Source organism: Triticum dicoccoides, chromosome 5B (genome assembly GCF_002162155.2).
Source record: "Triticum dicoccoides isolate Atlit2015 ecotype Zavitan chromosome 5B, WEW_v2.0, whole genome shotgun sequence".
Classification (NCBI taxonomy): domain Eukaryota; kingdom Viridiplantae; phylum Streptophyta; class Magnoliopsida; order Poales; family Poaceae; genus Triticum; species Triticum dicoccoides.
In genome coordinates, this window is record NC_041389.1 from 37,263,364 (window position 1) to 37,284,660 (window position 21,297).

The 21,297-nt window shown below is 43.5% G+C and overlaps 1 protein-coding gene and 1 pseudogene across 1 annotated transcript; both read left to right on the plus strand.

Moving 5' to 3' along the window:
* The first annotated feature begins 5,544 nt into the window (after positions 1-5,544).
* LOC119305087 (NADH-ubiquinone oxidoreductase chain 3-like) lies at positions 5,545-5,901 on the plus strand. Its single transcript, XM_037581703.1, has one exon. The coding sequence runs from the start codon at positions 5,545-5,547 to the stop codon at positions 5,899-5,901; it is 357 nt and encodes a 118-aa protein (XP_037437600.1).
* Positions 5,902-14,451: 8,550 nt separating this feature from the next.
* LOC119308664 lies at positions 14,452-15,175 on the plus strand (annotated as a pseudogene).
* The last annotated feature ends 6,122 nt before the right edge of the window (positions 15,176-21,297 follow it).

Sequence of the window (21,297 nt, forward strand, 5' to 3'; positions counted from 1 at the left end):
ATGAAGAACTGCTAGACAGAGCGAAGTGGGAGGCCAAGCAGTTCAATCTCCCGTGCCCTAACTTTGCGACGGAAGACTCCTACGGCAGCGGCGGAGAAGACGAGGTCCGCGGCCGGCGTGAGGACGGCGTCGGTGAGGTCGCAGCAGCTAAGCGCTTCGTCACCTGCGTCGTCGAGAGCTAGCGGTGGCGCTAGGGTTTGTGAGAGGTGACGAGGTGGAAGAAAGATTTTGACCGCGATGGGATGGGTATATATAAGGAAAGGGACAACACAGCACAATTACGCAGGTGCCCCTGGCGGTTCACATCTGAAGGACACGTGGTAAGCATGCAACACCTTGGAAGTTGTTCCATGTTCCCACACACGCCTGGATTGTCGGGGTGGTCGTTCCGAATTCTTCGGATTTCAGGCAATAAAGATAGAGCATTAAAAGCAGACATAAATTTTTGTCAGATTGACTTCAGCTGACAAGGTCTCAGTGAAGACAATCGACAGTTTTCAACAGAGTGCATATGATTTGGACGGATAGAGTTGAGGTAGAAGCATATATAGGTTAGGGTCCGATCACATTCACTTAGATCAAAAGATTCAGCAAGAAACCATAGCTATAATGAATGTTGTAGAGGACAGAACACAAATATGTATAAAATCAATATAAGACCAAATCAACAAGATGAAGATAAATCAAATATGAACTTAAATCAAGAATGAAAACAAATCAGGTGCGACGCCTTTGCAATCATAACGCCAACAGAAACACTCCAAACAAAAGTTTTGTGGTGGCGTTACCCACCACATAGGAAGTATTAGACCCAGACATGGCGCACAATTATCGTGGCGCTCCGAAGTCAAATTCCGCATTAATGTATTCACACTTAGAGTGTATGTCTTTATTGATTGAAGATATACAATACTTCATGCATTGCACATCTAAGTCATCAAAATGCATAAGTGTTAAGATGTGTGTCCAATCACAGGACATTTGAGGATTCCAAGATATTTAGCTCACACCGCAACTTGCAAAACCTTTTCTCATCCAAGGGCTTTGTGACGATATCAGCCAATTGCTCTTCAGTGTTGACATGAATGATATCAATATCTTCCTTCATGACATGATCTCTGAGAAAGTGATGACGAATCTCAATGTGCTTTGTCTTCGAGTGCTGAACTGGGTTGTTGGCTATCTTGATGGCGCTTTAATTATCGCAGTAGAGTGGCACATTCTTCAGGTGAATGCCATAGTCCTTGAGAGTTTGCTTCATCCAGAGAAGCTGAGCACAGCAAGATCCAGCAGCAATGTATTCAGATTCAGCAGTGGAGAGAGATACACAGTTCTACTTCTTTGAAGACCAACAGACAAGTGATCGTCCCATAAAGTGACATGTGCCTGATGTGGACCTGCAATCAACCTTGTCACCAGCATAATCAGCGTCTGAAAATCCAACTAGATCAAACTCTAAGCCCTTTGGATACCATAATCCTAGTGTTGGGGTGTAAGCCAAATATCAAAGAATTCTCTTCACGGCTAAGTGATGCGATTCCTTTGGTGCCGCTTGGAATCGGGCACACATGCAAACACTAAGCATTATATCTGGCCTAGATGCACATAAATAAAGTAAAGAACCAATCATGGAGCGGTATACCTTTTGATCGAACTCTTTACCATTGGCGTCAGACTCAGATGACTTTTGGTTGGCATTGGTGTCGTGTATCCTTTGCAGTCTTGCATTCCAAACTTCTTCAGGCAATCTTTGAGATATTTTTCTTGAGAGATGAAGATGCCGTTTGTTGCTGATGGATTTGGAGACCCAGGAAGAACTTCAGCTCACCCATCATGGACATCTGATATTGCTCTTGCATCATGTGACCAAACTCATCACTGTATTTCTTGTTGGTGCAGCCGAACATAATGTCATCCACATAGATTTGGCACACAAACAGTTCACCATCATATGTCTTCGTGAAGAGAGTAGGATCTAGTGAACCAGGTTTGAAGCCTTTGCTCTTCAGGAAGTCTTTGAGTGTGTCATACCAAGCACGAGGGGCTTGTTTGAGGCCATACAGTGCATGTTGAGCTTGTATACCATATCAGGATGTTTTGGATCTTCAAAGCCAGGAGGTTGTGCAACATATACTTCTTCTTCAATCTTTCCATTGAGAAAGGCACTCTTCACATCCATTTGATACAGAAGGATGTTGTGATGATTTGCGTAGGCGAGAAGTATGCAAATGGCTTCAAGCCTAGCCACCGGAGCAAATGTTTCATCAAAGTCAATCCCTTCCACTTGAGTGTATCCTTGTGCAACGAGATGAGCCTTGTTTCTAACAACTTGACCATGCTCATCTTGCTTGTTGCGATATATCCATTTTGTGCCAATGATATTGTGCTTACGAGGATCAGGACGCTTGACCAGTTCCCACACATTGTTTAGCTCGAACTATTGAAGCTCTTCTTGCATGGCTTGAATCCATTCAGATTCCATGAAGGCTTCAGCAACTTTCTTGGGTTCAGAGATTGAGATGAATGCAAAATTCCCAGAGAAGTTTGTTAGCTGAGTTGCTCTTTGCGTTGCCCTTGAACGAGTGAGTGGACCAGGTGCATTGATGTTGTAAATTATCTTCTCAATCTGAACTTCATTATCAACATGGGGATGTACTGGACGAAGATTTTGCCATTGCGGATCATTATCTTCAGCTTCAGTATTGACTTCAGGCTAAGCATTGTCTTCTAGTTGACTTGGTGCAATGATGAGTTCATCGTCAGCCTGAGGTTCGGACGGTATGATTTCTCCAATACCCATGAGCTTGATAGATTCACTAGGAGGAACTTCATCTAGCACATTTGGCAGGTGCTCTCTTTGCATTCTATTACCTTTGTGCCAAGAGCACATTAAGCTGCCTGGGCTGTTTCGCTACCAGCGTGTAAAGAAGCTCCGCCTAACGGCTAAACCAATGAATTTCTCTCCTTAAAGGAATCTACCTCCCTGACTGTCAACTACACGCTTCTTCACCGGTATCACACCCGCGCCAGACTGAGCATCAGAGTTAGAACCCAACCAAATATGATTCTTGTATTATCTTACCAAAATTCAGATCCATTTGGCTCCAAAGGAGCAAGCGCGGGAGTTCTAATAGGACTTTGAGACTAGAAAAATCCTGCGGGCTGCTGAGAACAGAGAGAAGTAGTTGCAGAGAGGTTCGATAGGGTTAGGCAGATGCCCCATTATTCATAAACAAGAAGAAATCCAGATTAGTTTGATGGAGCCGTGGCTTAGCACAAGCATGGTGTCAATGTGGTTCCTCTCGACTAAACACTTAAACAATTGGATCCAGTAGGGTTCAATTGAGGTATGGTATCGACAACCTTTTAGGGAGCTATATTCTTTGGAATAAGATAGCTGCCCAGAGCTTGCGACGTACCTACCCCCTGGGCGTAGATAGAATTAGGTAAGATAAAAATTGATTGGAAAGTCCTAAATTAGACCAATTCAATTCCGTCTGCTAGAATAAGAAAAAAGTGCTTCCGAATTTCTCTCATCCTTTATAATGAGAATTTCTCTTTGTTCAGTAATAACTTAATCTTGCAATAAAACACTCTTACTTGGAAGGTATGGTAAAGGTAAACTGTTTCTATTTTTTGATATAAAAAAGAGAGTGCTAAAGGAGTCATTCAGAAGTGAGTGAAGGGGCAAAGCTCATTTCTTTCATTCAGGAATGGACACTGGATCAGAATGAGATGTGGGAATATCGGGATTGGCAGATTTTTTATATTGAAATAGAAAAAACTCAACACGACTAGTGAATTCAAATTAGAGTCACTTGCGGATTTCTACAAATTGTTGTAGTGTAGTATTGTGGTTTTTCAGTAAAGACCCCAACCTATAAATATTCACAGCCCGACTCATGCGGGCGGACAATATTCACCCAGAGCCCCGTTGCGACCACAATGTTGTTCTTGAAGGACCTTACCTTAGAGCAAAAAAAGGGAATAGAAGCTAGGAAGACTACTAACGTAGGGCGGCGGGTGAGCTCAACCTCGAACCAAACAAGCAACGGATTGAGCAACTAGCGCGAAAGCTGTTGCGCATTAGCACATCCGTTTTCTTGCTCCATCATTATTAGTTTCTATTCTCTCCCTGCACGAACCTCGGTCCAATCAATTTGTTTGGAATTGGGGTTAGGACCGGTTAGAACTCCCATTTCCTGATCGGAGGTTTGAGCTGCTATGGCAAGCTTCTTTTCCAAATAGTCGGTATGGGGAACCCACCGTACCAACACGATTGGCTGGTGTTGCTGATACCGGACCCGTTATAACCCTGATTGGAAGGGCAGGCTAGTCTGAGGCTCTGGGGATGCGAGGCCATTGAAAGTGAGTATCCCATATTCTATGACGGAGATAGAGCATTAATTGCAGTTTTCACCCCACCTTAACGACCGAGCGAGGGATGAAATCTTTCAACGACTAGGGAGGCATCACCCGAGGCCGACTCTAGTGGATCACTATAGAATCTTCCAGAAGCAGGTTCTCCGGGCACTATGGTAGGACGTGGATCGATCATGACGAGAATGGACTTCTTCGTCATGTAATGGTTTAGAAGAGTCACGGTCCTGTTCCCCGCCGGGCTTTTTCCCTTCTTGACTAGACGAAGGAGATATTCATTCCATTCAGGCAAGTGAGGAAGGGCGGCGTCGGCTTGACCCCGTCTTCTCTCTTGGTCGGGTCGGAGGCTAAGTTTCTCATTCAGTGGTGAGGTGTTCATAGAAAGCAAGGCCTCGCCCAACGAGTGGTGGATTTGGTTTGGATGGGGTCTCGCTTGGATGCTAGGGAGATCCATAGATCTGTATAGAGTATTTCTCGCTCAGTAAAGAAGAGTACGCGCGCTACGGCTTACGCAGTGGATATTCGGGTAACCAACCCGGCACATCCAATTCCGATCAACAACTTGGAGGTATGGCTGAGTGGCTTAAGACATTGGTTTGCTAAATCGACATACAAGAAGATTGTATCATGGGTTCGAATCCCATTTCCTCCGGCACGGAAGTAGAACAGGAGGGCGAAATTACGTGAGAGAAAGAACCTCAGATTGATGGAGTCCGCCGTCGGACAGAATAGCTGCTTAGTGACTAGGAGCAGAGCGCCCCTTTCTTGTTCTTGGTGGCGTCTATAGCGAAGAAGACCTTCCCGAGCGAGGGCCGTCCAGTCCCTGGCCGGCTCTCGGTTCTTGAGAAAGCTCCTCCACTGCAGGTAGGATGCTCATAGATGAAGAAAAGAGACTTTAGCCAAGTGGTTCTGGTAGCTCAGCTGGTTAGAGAAAAACAAGCAATGGATTGAGCAACTAGCGCGAAAGCCGTTGCGCGTTAGCGCATCCGTTTTCTTGCTGGATTGCAAATCCTTTTTTTTCTTGTTTCAGTGGGAAGAGCAAGGGGCATTGCCCTGGAAATCCTTCAGTGGTTTGAATCCACATCTGAGCGTCTTTTTTTGGTATGCCGCTCCGCGAGCAAGGAGCGCCGCGAGGAGAGCGAGAGAACAAACTGGGCTTTGGTGATGTCAGAATTTGCACCTATTTGTATCTATTTAGTGATCAGTCCGCTAGTTTCTTTGATTCCACTTGGTGTTCCTTTTCCATTTGCTTCCAATAGTTCGACCTGTCTAGAAAAATTGTCGGCCTACGAATGTGGTTCCGATCCCTCCGGTGATTCCAGAAGTCGTTTCGATATACAATTTTATCTTATTCCTATTTTATTTATTATCCCTGATCCGGAAGTCACCTTTTCTTTTCCTTGGGCAGTACCTCCTAACAAGATTGATCTATTTGGATCTTGGTCCATGATGGCCTTTTTATTGATTTTGATGATTGGATCTCTCTATGAATGGAAAAGGGGTGCTTCGGATCGGGAGTAACCACTTTTGAAAGGGCAAAGGGGGAAGGACATAGGAAAAGGGATGCCTATAAAAAATCAATTGATTCGTCATGGTAGAGAAGAAAAACGGCGCATGGACCGTACTCGAACTTCGGATCAATGTCCCTAGAAGCAAGGAGTATGCTTGCGTGTTTAGACGAGAACACCAAAAAAACCTAATTCAGCTCTACGTAATATAGCAAAAGTATGGTTGAGCAATCGACATGATATATTTGCTCACATTCCAGGCGAAGGTCATAATTCACAGGAACATTCTATAGTCTTAGTCAGAGGAGGTAGAGTGAAAGATTCGCCAGGTGTGAAATCCCATCGTATTCGAGGAGTCAAGGATTTGCTGGGAATTCCGGATCGTAGAAAGGGAAGATCTAAATATGGTGCAGAAAGACCTAAATCAAAATGAATGGAAGATGCCTCTGGAACTTTTGGGTTCTTTTTTGGGGGCAATATGGAAGCAACTAGCTCCCTTTCCCTTATTACGTTACCATTTCTCTCCGCTATTCTTCGCTTAGAAGGGCTTGACTTACTTAACTTACCGCTTTCCTGAAACTAGCTAAAAAAGGGTCAGGTATACCTGCCTGATGAGATAGGGTTTTTTCTAAAGCGGGAGCTGCTGTCGGTATGGGAAATTTCTTAGTTCTTTGATTGATTCCGTCCCCGAGTGCTACCAAAGTTCCTCTAATTCCTCAGCCAGATATTTCCCTTGCCAGACTTTCCCAATAGCAGAATCGGTAGATGTTACCACGGAGCGTACCTAGCAACCTTCATTCCTGCTTTTTCATCTTGCCTTTGCTACCTAAGAGAATGCCTTTGACGAGCAGCTCTTCCACTCATTTTATTAGCAATCAAACCTCTTCCCTTCAACTCGTACCGAAGGCTATGTCCCAGTAAGCATTTCCTCGATTTCCTTGTTTCCCACCTCTGACCTTCCGCTATGACATGACCAGTCCACTAATAAGCTAGGTATCTCTGAAAAGTAAGACCGTCCTCTTCCCTTCGTCAATAGAAGAACTCCAACCATGCTTTCTTGAAATAGCAGTTATTGTCTTCCTGGTCAGCTTTCGACGAGTGACTCTTGGTTGCGGGGCTGGGGGGGACCTACTATCTACTTAACCGCTAGGCAAAGAGGGAGGAGCCAGGAAGCGGGCGTTTAGTGAGGAAGAGACAAAAAAGCATTTTGTCCATAAAGATGAGTGCTTTTGATTGGCTTGTTGCACTAAAGCTGCGAGGTTCTTTGATCGAATCAGCTCTTTGCGTTTACTTTCATCCCATCCCACTCTCTTTATTCTTCCGTTTTAAGAAAAAAGAAGGCATTTTAAAATCCTTCTTATCCTTCTATACAATCCAATCATGTAGTCTAGCTCTACTTTACAATGATATATCTAGCTTTTAGTTTTGTTGAACTGCGCTTATCTCAGGAAATGAGGATAACTTAACGGAGCCCAAACTCATTTGAAATAGGTTTTCTAGCCTTTGGCTTAATAAAAGATCCAGCTAACTTGTGAGATAGAGCTGTCTTCCTGGCTGGAACAGGATGGTACCTTATGACTTCAACTGGAAATGGCTTGCATGGATCCAAAAAAAACTCAAACCAACTATTCAACAATTAGTGGGACCTAGAATGAAACTACCATTGTCTTCCCATACTCATCTACATCAACCACCGGCTACAGAGGGAGCTAGCCTGGAAAGAAAAATAAATGAATGGAGGGTATAAGTATTTCACTGGTAAAATTCCTTCATTAAAGACACACTCAAAAATAGTTTGTTTCAAAGAAAAGGAAATACCACTGAAGAAGATCTTACTTTTTTGGCATTAACTGAAAGCCCAGACACTCCGTTAAAATGAGTCATGATACTAGTAAGCTCTTGGATAGAATTCACATCACCACCTCTGAAAAAAGATCATCTGCAAAGCACAGATGGTTGAGTCTGAGCCTCAACCAGCCTTTGTGAAAAAACTAGATTGCAACTGATTTTTATGCTTAAAAGCCGTATATTGTCCACCAATAGAATAGAGACAGCGAAAGAAAGGGGCAATATATTGGAATCTAAAGCCAGGGAGCTTCTAAATAGCCGGGAAATTAGCCTGGATGATGATGAAGACATCTCCTGGGCAGCAGATCTTATTTTATATGGGAAAAGGCGCGATCAAGTCAACTATGCGATCCGAGCCTTAAACCGTGTAACCTCCAAAACCTGGAAGGACTTCCTGGATGAATTAAGAAAGTTGAGTGGGTCGTTTAGTTTATATAGATGAAATAGAATATATAAAAAGTTCAATCTATTTTTTTGAAATAGAATACCCTAAAAAAGTTTTCTAAACGTGGGTTCGACGAAATGCTATCACCCAGAAAACAGAGATGGGAAGGATAGTAGAGGAGCTATTGCAAAATGCTGTAATTAGGCCCAGTACAAGCCCCAAAGCAGCTCTGGTGTTGAAGAAAGATGGAACCTGGAGAATGTGTTTCGACTATCAAAAACTAAATGCAGCAACTATCTTTTCCAAATACCCCATTCCTATCATAGAAGACCGGCACTTTTGGATGAGGTGTGATCTAAGATAGATTTGAGGGCTGGTTATCACCAAATAAGAATGAAAGGAAGAGGATATCTACAAAACAGCCTAAAGGACCGGCTTTTTGAATTCAAGGTGATGCCCCGGCAACCTTTCAACAACTCATGAATAGTGTTTTTAAAGAGATATGTTGAAAAGGGGTATTGGTCTTTTTCGATGACATTCTAGTGTATAGTTCTACCATGGTGGAGCATCTCAAGTTGCTAGAGGAAGTGTTCCGGCTGAACAAACTTTTTGTGGGTGAGACAAATTTCATAAAGGAAATACATTATTTATGAAATTGGGGCATCTACTGATACAAACAAGGTAGAGGGCATGACAGCTTGGCCAGAACCAGCCAATGTCAGAGAACTCTGAGGGTTGCAGGGGTTATTACAGGAGGTTTGTATCGGGGTATGGAGCTATCAGCAGACCTTTAACTGAGTTGTTAAAGAAAGGTGTGGAGAAGAAGCCAGAAAAGCATTTCTCAAGCTCAAAAGTTCTATGGTATGGTGATGCCTTTGAACGTTGACTAGGAGAGTGGCTCGAAAGAGTTGGGACAGACTAGAAGCTTTGAAGTTTATGTTCTTTAAAAAGATATTAGCAATCTTGACTTACATCCGGTCAAGATCCCCATGAAGGAATGCTGATTGAACATCGAGCTGATAAAGAGGGAGTACCATACCCAAGATACTCCACTAAAGGAAAGGTATGCTTGTTTGGTTTCTTTGGTCCGAGAACACACACCACAAACTCTCGCAGTTGATGAGGAAACATTAGTCAAACTACATTTCAGTAATCCGTCTGGCCTCAACCTCTACGCAAGGAGATATTACGTATAGACCCATGATTAGGTAACTACTTCTTCTTTTATTCGGAGTATCCAATGGAAAGTGGGCCTCTATCTATAGGTCATGGATACCTGGGCGCTAGAAAGGTTACCGAACCAAGGTTAAGTGAGGCTGTTCAAACTTCACGGCCTTCACTATCGGATGTATATGAGTAAAATCAGACATCAGTATCACAACCTAGCGTTATCCAAATCTTTCGTTGATCCAGGCGATTTTGGGAAGGACTCAGCATTCTCCCACAAAAGGCCAGGCCTTGAGTTTCTAGCCGACTCATATAAGTAAGGGTGTCAATTTTTTTAGGTGACGTGTCTTTCTCTTTGATGTTCTCCGTGGTCTCAAAGGATGATCAGTCGAATAACGACATTGGTAAATAAAAAGAAGAAGTTTACATGCCGGGTGCATACTTCAGTGCCACTAATTAGCGACATTTTTTTGCCCTTTACCTACACCATGTAGACCGGAGGATTATACATTATCCCATTGGCAAGTTTCAGACAGCTAGGTTATTCAAGAAACTTGGAATACCAACTCCAATGCTTGGCTTGCTGAATCAGCATATGGATTACTTCATTGAATTTCTCGGCCCAAGCTCTTGTGATTGGTCACTTGGCAGGTGGAGTGGATCCTTAGCAGGTTCATGTGTTCCTTGTTTACGTAGCTCTTCTGTTGGATCATGTAGCCCCTCCGTTGGATTACGTTGCTCCGCCCTTGGATTACTTGAGTCATTTCTGGGTTTACTTGGCTGCTCCGCAACATGTTGGTTACTTGATCCTTCGCTTTGCTTACTTGGGAGCCCAATACTTATTGGTTGGGAAAATTACCTTCAAAGGAAAATGATCCTCCCACTGGACCAAAAAATCCATATATTCCCATGGGAATGGGTGGTGCTGAACAAGCAGGCAGGCCCAGCATTGTTTATCTTTACTACAGTCCTGGTTAGGCAAAAGGAATTCCGCAGCAGCGGGTACGTGATTAGTTACAACCAACAGAAAGACTTATTGAAACAATAGGGAATTTCCTCATCCAGTCTACTCCTAGGACTACATCATATGCTCCCAACTCCATGGCCAACAAATCAAACTTCAATCGATATCCTTGCATCTCCCACTGTACACCAGAACACATCCCATACAATCAGCCCGAAGAGCATCAATGAGCAGGCCTACTAAATAGGCCTAGAGATACATTAGCCGAGTTTGCTTACAACAGCTGCCATCACTCTAGCATCGGAATGGCACCTTTCGAAGCACTCTACGGGAACCTTTGTCATACCCCGATTTGTTGGGGTTGGCACGTACCGACTGACGGGGCCACATAAGATGAAGGAGAGTGCCGAGAAGATTCCATTTATTCTAGATTAAAAGCAGTTCAGGACCAGGTACGCCGACCACGATATTTGGAGTTTGCAGTAGGTGATCATGCTTGACTTTGGCTTGAACCTACAAAGGGTGTGATGCATTTTTGAGTGAAGGATTAGGTATAGCTGACCGATACATCGGACCTTTCTTGGCCCATATCCCCCTAGCCCTTACTCCCTTGTTTCGGTGGTTGGTCTCTACCTTTTTCTATCTCTTGGCTAGTTTGTCTTCCTCTTCTTTTTGAGGGTAACGTAGTAAAAATCCTTTATTTCAGGGGATTTCCCTTTTCTTTCAAAATGAATTTATGCTTAGTCTAAAATTGGTAAATACCAAATAATAATAATAATAAATATATATAATAATAATAATAATAATTATTATTATTTGAAATATGTACCAGTTTCCTGAAACTAACAAATAGAGTTATAGCTTTGATTGACTTACTAGCTTACGGGAACGCTTTGAATCTCAACTTACTTTGAACGAGTGCTTCCCACATAGATTGCTGGAAAGAGGAGTGAGCCGGGGCAGAACTTGAAGCACGGGAGAAGGAAAAAGAAGTATACAAGGGGCGCATAGTTGGTATATTTACGGTATAGACCTTTCTTTGTGAATAGCTTGTTCAGTTACAAGGGTGTATAAAAAGGTATGCTTATAGGTTGAAAAAGCCTATAGAGATAGCCTAGATAGCCAAGAAGATATACATATTTCATAGAGCTAGCTAATAAACCTTTTGTTAACTTCAAATAGGCTATTGAATGCAACAACAAATAAAGAAGAAGAAAGTGCCAGAGCTAAGAGCTAATATATTCCCAGTCTATGCATGGATAAAGGAATGATAAGAGCTATGAGCAGTTTATTAAACTACACTACGGCTAATATATAAGGACAAATCAAATAGAAAAAACCGTTGCCAAAGAAACCATTTGTTTAAGCTTATTCGTTCGTGCTAGGCTAAAAAACTAGATAGAAGAACTAGAGGCCGCCAAGGTCTTCAACCATTAGTAGGTAGGATCCTTTGCTTACTACTTGAAGCAGAAACCTAGAAGAGGAATTCTTTCTATTCCAAAATCCATCTTCTTTCCGGTCTGCTTCGTTCATTCCCTTACTAATAAATCCAATTCATCGCTAATGGCAAAACCAGCCTGTATGTACACCGCACAACTAACCGTTACTTGGTAGGTTCGATCAGCTCTTCTCACCTTTTCGTTAACATCTACTAAGGCTTCAGCTTAAGTGGGTTCAGCCGCCCCAAATCTGACTCGATCCAGGGTTATATATCATAAAGGTCTTTGACAAGGGGTTTGATTTGTTCTTTGAGCAAAAAGATAAGGTCGGAATACCGGAGTTCTTTCTTTGCTTCCAAGAACATAGATTCCTTCTTCAACCCAGGTCATGACCGAGGGCGGGTATCTCACTCGCATATCTAGAGCCTGGCATCTCTCCTGAACGACACCTTCTGCAAACTCTACTGGTGGTATTTCCCGAGGAGAGGGTAAATATGTGCATTCATATCGGTGAGGAAACGACAACGACTCTTCTTCTTTCCAGGAAGCTATGGGCACCTCACAATTCTTATACGACATTAGTGGAAGCGAACATTTGTAGCATTCATTGTCACCGATCATTGACAAAAGAAGAAAAAGAAGCCGTACGACAACTTAAGGAATCTTTAGATTTGGCGGCTATAGACTCAAAGGGCACAGACAGGCTACTGGTACTTTTTTTAGCTAACTAAAGTCCAACTTCCTTTGCCGAAAGAGGATACGGATCAGCCGATTCAACTTAGCATTACCCGACTCGTAACTTCAAGCACAACCATCCGTCTCAATCCAAAATCTCCGATCGTCTGCAATCCAAACCCAAACTCTCCTCCGGTTTTGGATATATAGACAGTGCCTGCTCTCAAACCAACCAAGACAACAACAAGTTCCTATCGAGAACAAGATGACAGATCAATATGACCAATTTCTATAATATCTCGGGTGAATACATGAAAAAGTGTTTCTTAGCTCAGTGAAATGGAATAAGGAAGAGAAAGTGTAGTGTGATAAGGGAAGATGCAAGTCAATTTTGAGGTTTTCAAGCAAGGGCTGAGATAGATATGCAAACTAGAAGAATTCACATCAGAACCCTTTCCTGCTTCCCCTTTTTACCCATCGGACTCGACTCACATTTTGATCTCCTATGCTTGCTTTCACAGTCGCCCTACGAGCAGCCCGGAATCAATGAAGGAGTTCATTTAGCACCGAGCCGAGCGAGCATAGATTGAATATGTTGATTGTACTGAACAAAGGATTTGCCTTATCACGAAAGCCACATTCGTTTCATTTGAGGAAGTCACACGTCCTGTTCCCTATAAATAAGGAGATTCATTCTTTTTTTTCCAGAAATCCCCTCTTCTTCCTCCTCAAGCCCCTATCACAAGACCAAGTGGATCTCATCCTGCAGAAGACTCAGAGCGGATCTATCTAATGGCATGGCTGGCTGGCAGATGTGATTTATTCTCGTGTCACATCGCTTTCTTTCTTCTCCCTCCATTTTCTTCACTACTACCACTTCTACACATAAATCAAAGAAGCATTGTGGAATAGTGGCGTTTCGTTAATGGCTAAAATGTTCTTAGTGAAAGGGTTGCCGCAAAACTGGCAAACTCAGAGCGGTCTTTGAAAGTGAATAGGAGCATAGCGGCATCATCCAAGCCAAACACGTCTCCTTAGTCAAGAGTCTTCTCACGCATAAGATCAAAAACATAACAACTGATTTCACTTAATGCATGTCACCCGCCAGCTCTTAATACAACAAGTGACTCTCTCTCACAAGACAGAGAAAGATTACCGATTCATCCAATCCAATTTGATCAGAAGTGAGTTCATTGTTGTTGTATAGAGAAACCTTTCCTTGACAAAACCATTCTCAGCTAATAGAAGCCGAGCTATCTATCCAGATCAGGGTTGAACAAAGCGAATGGAAAAGCCAAAGAAAACATAAATCCATTGCGATTAGAAACCAGTGACTCTACAGCCAGGGCTCGATGGCGATGTAAGATAGAAAGAATGGGGAGTTAGGGCTTCGGTTTCCTCTGTAGCTAGTTTCAATTCCAAATCATTTGCCGACATGCGGACTCACTTCTCTTTTATGGGATGACTTTTATTATCCAAGTTGTCTCGTGGGTGAATCAAGTACAACAAGTCAGGTCAGAGCTTGTGGTAGAAGATTGGGCTCTGCTACACAGATCCACTCAACTAGGAAAGAAGTACGCACTGCTGACTAACTGTTTGAACGATCCTAGTTACTAGTAGCTAATCAAGTCAGAGTAGGGTGGCCGAGAAGCTTCTTGCCGGTGCCCCCAAAAGCAAAGCACAAACTCTACTCACCCACGCGTTTTCCACCTACGGAGGGAGAAATCATCAAAATATCCTCATCCGATCCCCTGAAAGGGAACCCGAAAACAGGACGTGAGTGGATAGGGTGACTAAGGAGGCCGTAAAAATTAGTAGTGCATTTTTGAAAGATAAGATTACAAAAAGGTGAGAGCAGCATAACTGTTAGTTAGGGGTAAGAGGGGATGGGCCCGTATAGAAAGTCAATCCTTCTTTTCCAATATGCCGCTCCGCAAGCAAGGAGTGTCACGCACGAGCGGAGCAAAAACTAAGAAAGGGGAATTCCATCATTCCATGGAAAGCATGCGAAATCCTTTGATTGTTTATAGAATCAAAATAACTATATAGTCTTTCTTGTTCCACTTGCAAGGCAAAGAAAATAAAATGTCAGTTTTGTTATTACAACCTTATTTTTTTAATGTCAAAGACAAAAAGCTACGCACAAATTCTCATTGGATCTCGGTTGTTCTTAACATCGATGTCTATTCATTTAAGTCTTCGGGTAGCACCACCAGATCTTCAACAAGGTGGAAATTCTTGTATTTCGTATGTACATGTTCCTGCGGCTCGGATGAGTATAGTTATTTATATCGCGATAGCTATAAACAGTTCCTTGTTCCCATTAACAAAACATCCCCCTTTTCTTCGCTCTTCTGGAACCGGTACAGAAATTGGTGCTTTTTCTACTTTGTTTACATTAGTGACTGGGGGGTTTCGGGGAAGGCCTATGTGGGGTACCTTTCGGGTGTGGGATGCTCGTTTAACTTCTGTATTCATCTTGTTCCTTATTTACCTGGGTGCACTGCGTTTTCAAAAGCTTCCTGTCAAACCGGCTCCTATTTCAATCTGTGCTGGACCGATCGATATACCAATAATAAAGTCTCCAGTCAACTGGTGGAATACATCGCATCAACCTGGGAGCATTAGCCGATCTGGTACATCAATACATGTTCCTATGCCCATTCCAATCTTGTCTATCTTTGCTAACTTCCCCTTCTCTACCCGTATCTTGTTCGTTCTGGAAACACGTCTTCCTATTCCATCTTTTCCCGAATCTCCCTTAACGGAAGAAATAGAAGCTCGAGAAGGAATACCAATAAAAACCTAGTTCACTCGCTAAAGCATCCATGGCTGAATGGTGAAAGCGCCCACCAACCTAGAAAGGCAAAATGGGTCAAAAAGTAGGTTCGATTCCTGCCGGATGCACTGCCTCTTAAAGACAGAAACAGAGGAGGGAAAGAAGGTAGTACAGGAACTTGCTTTTGGATTCTTATCGAAAGTGAATCCCTCTAACACTTCTATTAGTGTTTTATGAGAAAATCTTTTATAGACACAACAAGTGTGAAAATCCTTAGTCACTAGGCAAGAAAGCTCAATGGGAACAAAAAGGATACAATTAGTTCAGAATCAAAAAACGTACAATTTCAAAGGAAAGTAGGAATGGCAAGTTTCCCTCCATTGAACATCAATCGATCTAGAAATAGGTAAAGGAAGGCGTATCACAGGGGTATTTTGCTTTTTTCTATTCACTTCCATGGGGTTCTAAATTGAAAAGATGAACACAAACAAAATCGTATTGAAATTACATAAAAAAACAAAAGGGAGGAGTAGCTCTTGGTTTAAAGAAAAGGGAGGAGATGGATCAAATTCAGTCTTTTTCCTTTCTTTGATGATCTTCAACACATCTATTTGAATTCCCTGCGAGTGAAGTATTTCTCGTATGGAGAAAAATCTCTTGAGCGCTATCTGATCTTATTTTTGTATTTCAAATATGGGACCTGCCTTTTTAATGGGACATCACAGCAACAGGCCTACTCATGCATGTGGCCAAGTACTCGACCAATCCTCGGAGTGAAGGGATGAACGAATTCTCGAGGTCTGGTTCATTGAGGTCAGCATCACATGAAACCTTTAGCACTTCCGTTCGATATTGGATGGAGTATGGCTGGAAGGTCAGCCTAGCTAGTCTTGTCAATCGGCCCTGACTCGTCTTCTCCTTGGTACCTACCGCTATTGAACTTCGGTACCTATATCCCTGAAACAAGACAAACCTTCATGAAGACCTTCTATTTTGGAATAAGATCGGACATTTCCACATTGAGGTGAAATTACATATGAGGAAAATAATCCTGGACTACGAAAGCTGCCCTTGTGTGGTAGAACCAGGTCTTCCACCCGGCGGTCAGCCAAGTATTGAAGCCCCTATCTTGATATAGAATAGAAGTGAGTTCACACTAAAAATAGAAGAAGCACTATGATTTTTGAGCCCTGCTATCAATCACTTCGGTAAAGGGATCGAAAGATTATGGTCTGAAATAGAGATTTGAGAGTCCCTCCTGTGAGTACGTGCTGAAGAGCAAGGAGTGAAAGTGCGTTCATCTTTCCTTCTGCTAGTTGTTTCTTGCTAATAGTGATTAGTGAGTGCCCCATACATAGCCAATGTCTGCCCGTGTTCACATCTAGTCTTCTCTGTACACTAGTGTAGCTTCCAGCTCTATGCTATGTATGGTAGTCGTTTGACTCGGGAATCCCTGATAAAAGCTTTTAGTCTGTGCCTGGCAGTTTCAGCCGTGGTCCAGTCCAGCAGCCTCTTTTTGATCCAAGAGTCGCATGAAAAGAAAGCTTCCGGTTAGCTTGAGTTAGTGTTAGTTAAATAGAACAGGAACCTCGTAACTATGCCAAGCCCAATCTTGGTTCCAATGCTGCAGAGAAAGGTTATGGGTAAAAAGAAGGTCTTTATCCTGGTGCTGCGGAGACCGGTGTTGCTGATCGAACTCATTTTCTTTCGAGGAGATCGAAAATCTCTGAATTTCTACGAAACAAATTTACATATTTATTGCGAGGGGCTTTGAAAAGCGAAAGGATGAAGACTGATTTAGATCCTCTGAAAGCGCAGGAAGTATGCCTTTTGAGCTTTTTCTCCACCCACCTCTGAGCATCCTGTTGGAATGGTCCTAGGAAAGACTACGTACGGGAAATCATTCTCACAGCCAACTTTCCTTCTTCTGAGCAAATAAATGTAGTATTTAATCCAACCAATCATTGGTGAATCTATGTTTTTCATGAAAAGTGGAGTATTTGTGCCCAAGATCGTTCTGTTCCCTTTAGCAGGTGCACACATCTCGTATGGTAAATATACCTTTGTGCCCTATAAGGTAAGATTGATTAACAGAGTCAAGAGATGGAGATCTTGGTTTAGCAGTGGCTGCCTGTCCTTTTCTTTCGTGAAAGGTATGATCTAGAGTGTGATTCTGATCCCGTGATTGGGTGCTTGGCATAGAATGAGTGGAGCATACTAGGAATGCCGAATGCTCGCTCAGTGAGGGAGCTCTGTTGGAGAAGAGTGGGACTAGAAAGAGGGAATACCCATGTCAGGCCATGTAAGGTCAATACTTGAGGTACCTGGATCCAGACAAAACTCCAAACATGTAAGAATCTACCTTGAAGCAAGGTTTCTACTGGTTAATGCGTTCCACCCTATTGATGACAGCTAATGTTACTAAAAGCTTAGATGAAGAAAGAGCTTCTAAGCGAAGGCTTGTTGGCTTTGTTTGTTGGCGTGGATTATCTTGTTAAGCTCTACAGAGGTGGTGAGCGTGAAGAAAGGACACTACCATCAAAGAAAGACAGCTCTCAAATAGATTTGCTGGTCTATGATGACTAAGTAGAAGCATCCGTTCCACATAGGTGATTTTTATAGAAGCATAGGCGCAAGCTCATCTCAAAAGAATTTCGTTTATAGGATTCAGTCGTCTGTTTGTTTTGTTTTGAATTGACATAGAGAAAGATTTCTCGTGTTCCCTTAATTCAGGAATAGGTGGCGAAGGCTACTTGTTCCTTGTATATATATATGCAGGAAAGGGGTTATTTTTCCTTTACGGCAATAAGAGTTGATTCCCTTGCTTGTAGTTTTGGATCGATTCCGTGTATTTCACATATTTAAGAGTGGTTAGTAGAGAGAATCAGTGTTTATGGGAAGATGGAAAGAAAGATCAGGGGAAGAAGCAGGGTAGAGGAATTGGTCAACTCATTAGGCTGATGACCTGAAGACTGTAGGTTCGAATCCTGTCCCCGCCTAATCATAGTCAAAATTTGAGTTTGATCCTAGCTCAGAAGGAACGCTAGCTATATGCTTAACACATGCAACTCGAACGTTTTTTTCGGGGAGCTGGGCAGAAGGAAAAGAGGCTCCTAGCTAAAGTTGTCTCGCCCTGCTTCAAAACTACAGGGCGCGCGCTACGGCTTTGACCTAACGACCTCCGTTTGCTGGAATCGGAATAGTTGAGAACAAAGTGGCGAACGGGTGCGTAACGCATGGGAATCTGCCGAACAGTTCGGGCGAAATCCTGAAGAAAGCTCAAAAGTGCTATTTGATGAGCCTGCGTAGTATTAGGTAGTTGGTCAGGTAAAGGCTGACCAAGCCAATGATGCTTAGCTGGTCTCTTCAGATGATCAGCCACACTAGGACTGAGACACGACCCGGACTCCCATGGGGGGCAGCAATGGGGAATCTTGGACAATGGGCGAAAGCCCGATCTAGCAATATCGCGTGAGTGAAGAAGGGCAATGCCGCTTGTAAAGCTCTTTCGTCGAGTGCACGATCATGACAGGACTTGAGGAAGAAGCCCCGGCTAACTCCTTACCAGCAGCCGTGGTAAGATGGGGGGGGGGCAAGTGTTCTTCGGAATGACTGGGTGTAAAGGGCACGTAGGCGGCGAATCGGGTTGAAAGTGAAAGTTGCCAAAAAGTGGCGGAATGCCCTCGAAACCAATTCACTTGAGTGAGACAGAGGAGAGTGGAATTTCGTGTGTAGGGGTGAAATCCGTAGATCTACGAAGGAACGCCAAAAGCGAAGGCAGCTCTCTGGGTCCCTACCGACGCTGGGGTGCGAAAGCATGGGGAGCGAACAGGATTAGATACCCTGGTAGTCCATGCCGTAAACGATGAGTGTTCTCCCTTGGTCTACGCGGATCAGGGCCCAGCTAACGCGTGAAACACTCCGCCTGGGGAGTACAGTCGCAAGACCGAAACTCAAAGGAATTGACGGGGGCTTGCACAAGCGGTGGAGCATGTGGTTTAATTCGATACAACACGCAAAACCTTACCAGCCCTTGACATATGAACAACAAAACCTTCCCTTAACAAGATGGTGCTGACTTTCATACAGGTGATGCATGGCTGTCGTCAGCTTGTGTCATGAGATGTTTGGTCAAGTCCTATAACGAGCAAATCCCTCGTTTTGTGTTGCTGAGGCATGCGCCTAAGGAGAAATTGCCACCGAGTGACATGCCAACACTACTACTTGATTGAGTGCCATCATGTAGCTGTGCTTTCAGCAAGAATTTCACCATTGGGAGCCGGTGCCTTTCGAAGCACTTTCATGTGTGAACCGAAGTCGTCTTGCCCAAGACCCATGGAGACCTACCTATAGTGATGTCAAAGTACCAGTGAGCATGGAGGTTTGGTTGAAATTGGTTACGACGATGTCGAGTTGGCGGCGAAGGAAGACTCAGCATGAAGGCCAGAAAATGGTGTGGAATGTAGTGGTAATAGTACGCGCCCCGCTCCGAAACAAAGAAAAAGGTGCGTGCCGCACTCACGAGGGACTGCTAGTGAGATACTGGAGGAAGGTGGGGATGACATCAAGTCCGCATGGCCCTTATGGGCTGGGCCACACATGTGCTACAATGGCAATGACAATGGGAAGCAAGGCTGTAAGGCGGAGCGAATCCGGAAAGACTGCCTCAGTTCAGATTGTTCTCTGCAACTCGGGAACATGAAGTTGAAATCGCTAGTAATCGCGGATCAGCATGCCGCGGTGAATATGTACCCAGGCCCTGTACACACTGCCCGTCACACCCTGGGAATTGGTTTCACCCGAAGCATCGGACCAATGATCACCCATGAATTACCACTAGTGCCACAAAGGCCTTTGGTGGTCTTATTGGCGCATACCACAGTGGGTTCTTCGACTGGGGTGAAGTCGTAACAAGGTAGCCGTAGGGGAACCTGTGGATGGATTGAATCCTTCATGGTGGAAATGCCCTCTCCTACTTGACTAAACTAAGGACCTCAACGGTATAAACAGGTAGATTTTCTGCTTTTCCATTTTCCTTCTTGTTTATCAATCACCAATCAAGACAAACCGGGCACTACGGTGAGACGTGAAAACACCCGATCCCATTCCGACCTCGATATATATGTGGAATCGTCTTGCTCCATGTGTACTGAAATTGTTCGGGATACATGGTCAAAGCTCGGAGAAAGAGCAAGAAAACTAAAGAAAGCATTAGCAAATTGGACTCGAAATCCAAATTGTGCTAGCTATCAAAGAAAAAGCAGAATATAACAGAGAAATATCGGTTCTGACTGGTTGGTAAAAGGACTCTAAATCCTTTGAGTGGTTCGATTCCACAACAGAACAAAGAATGAAATGAATGAATGAAAGCCATGACCATGCCTCCAGTAGGAAGATCGAGGAACTGGTGCTGGCGCTCCTGGTTCATGGGATCCTAACCACGATGGGGAGATTAGATATTCTTCTTTCGTAAGTCCATCCAATGGAGATAGGTTGAGGGGAAAGAAAGGAGAAAACTAAAGAGAAAGATGGACAGTAGATTGACAGTATCCGAATCAAATAAGAAAAAAATGTAGCTATTTCATCAAATCCCGATTGTGTGGGTGTGAAGTGGAAAAATCATGTTCTGGCTGGCAGCGGGCATAGGATTGAAAATCCTCTTTCGCCGGGCCTTTTGGACTCGAAATCCAAATGGAGAGAGTGGTTCGAATCCACCTCAGAATGAACAATGAAAAAGGCGTCGAGCGGGTGCAAGCTCGAGGAGCTAGGAAGGATGGAAGAAAGTTTGACCGTTTTTTCACTGAACTACTCAAACTTTTTGTTCGAAAAAGCGGAAATAGCTCAGTTTGAGAGAGGGTTGAGCTTCATCGGTTAGTGTGCACCAAAGGATGAGGTTTCTTTCCCGTCCTACAAATTGAAACCGTTCTAGCTTGATACTGCGATATCATCAAATCATCCAACGGAGCATGGAAACCATTTCGGTGGTGGTAATGGCCTCCAGTAGTTTTCTATGGAACCATACCACTATGGTCATCTATATGATTAGACCGTGCCGCTTCACTAGACTTTCCTGAACCATCCATTTTATCCCCACGGTCATGACACCACTTTCTAAACAAAAGTTTCCAAAATCCAATGCGGAACCAAGCAGT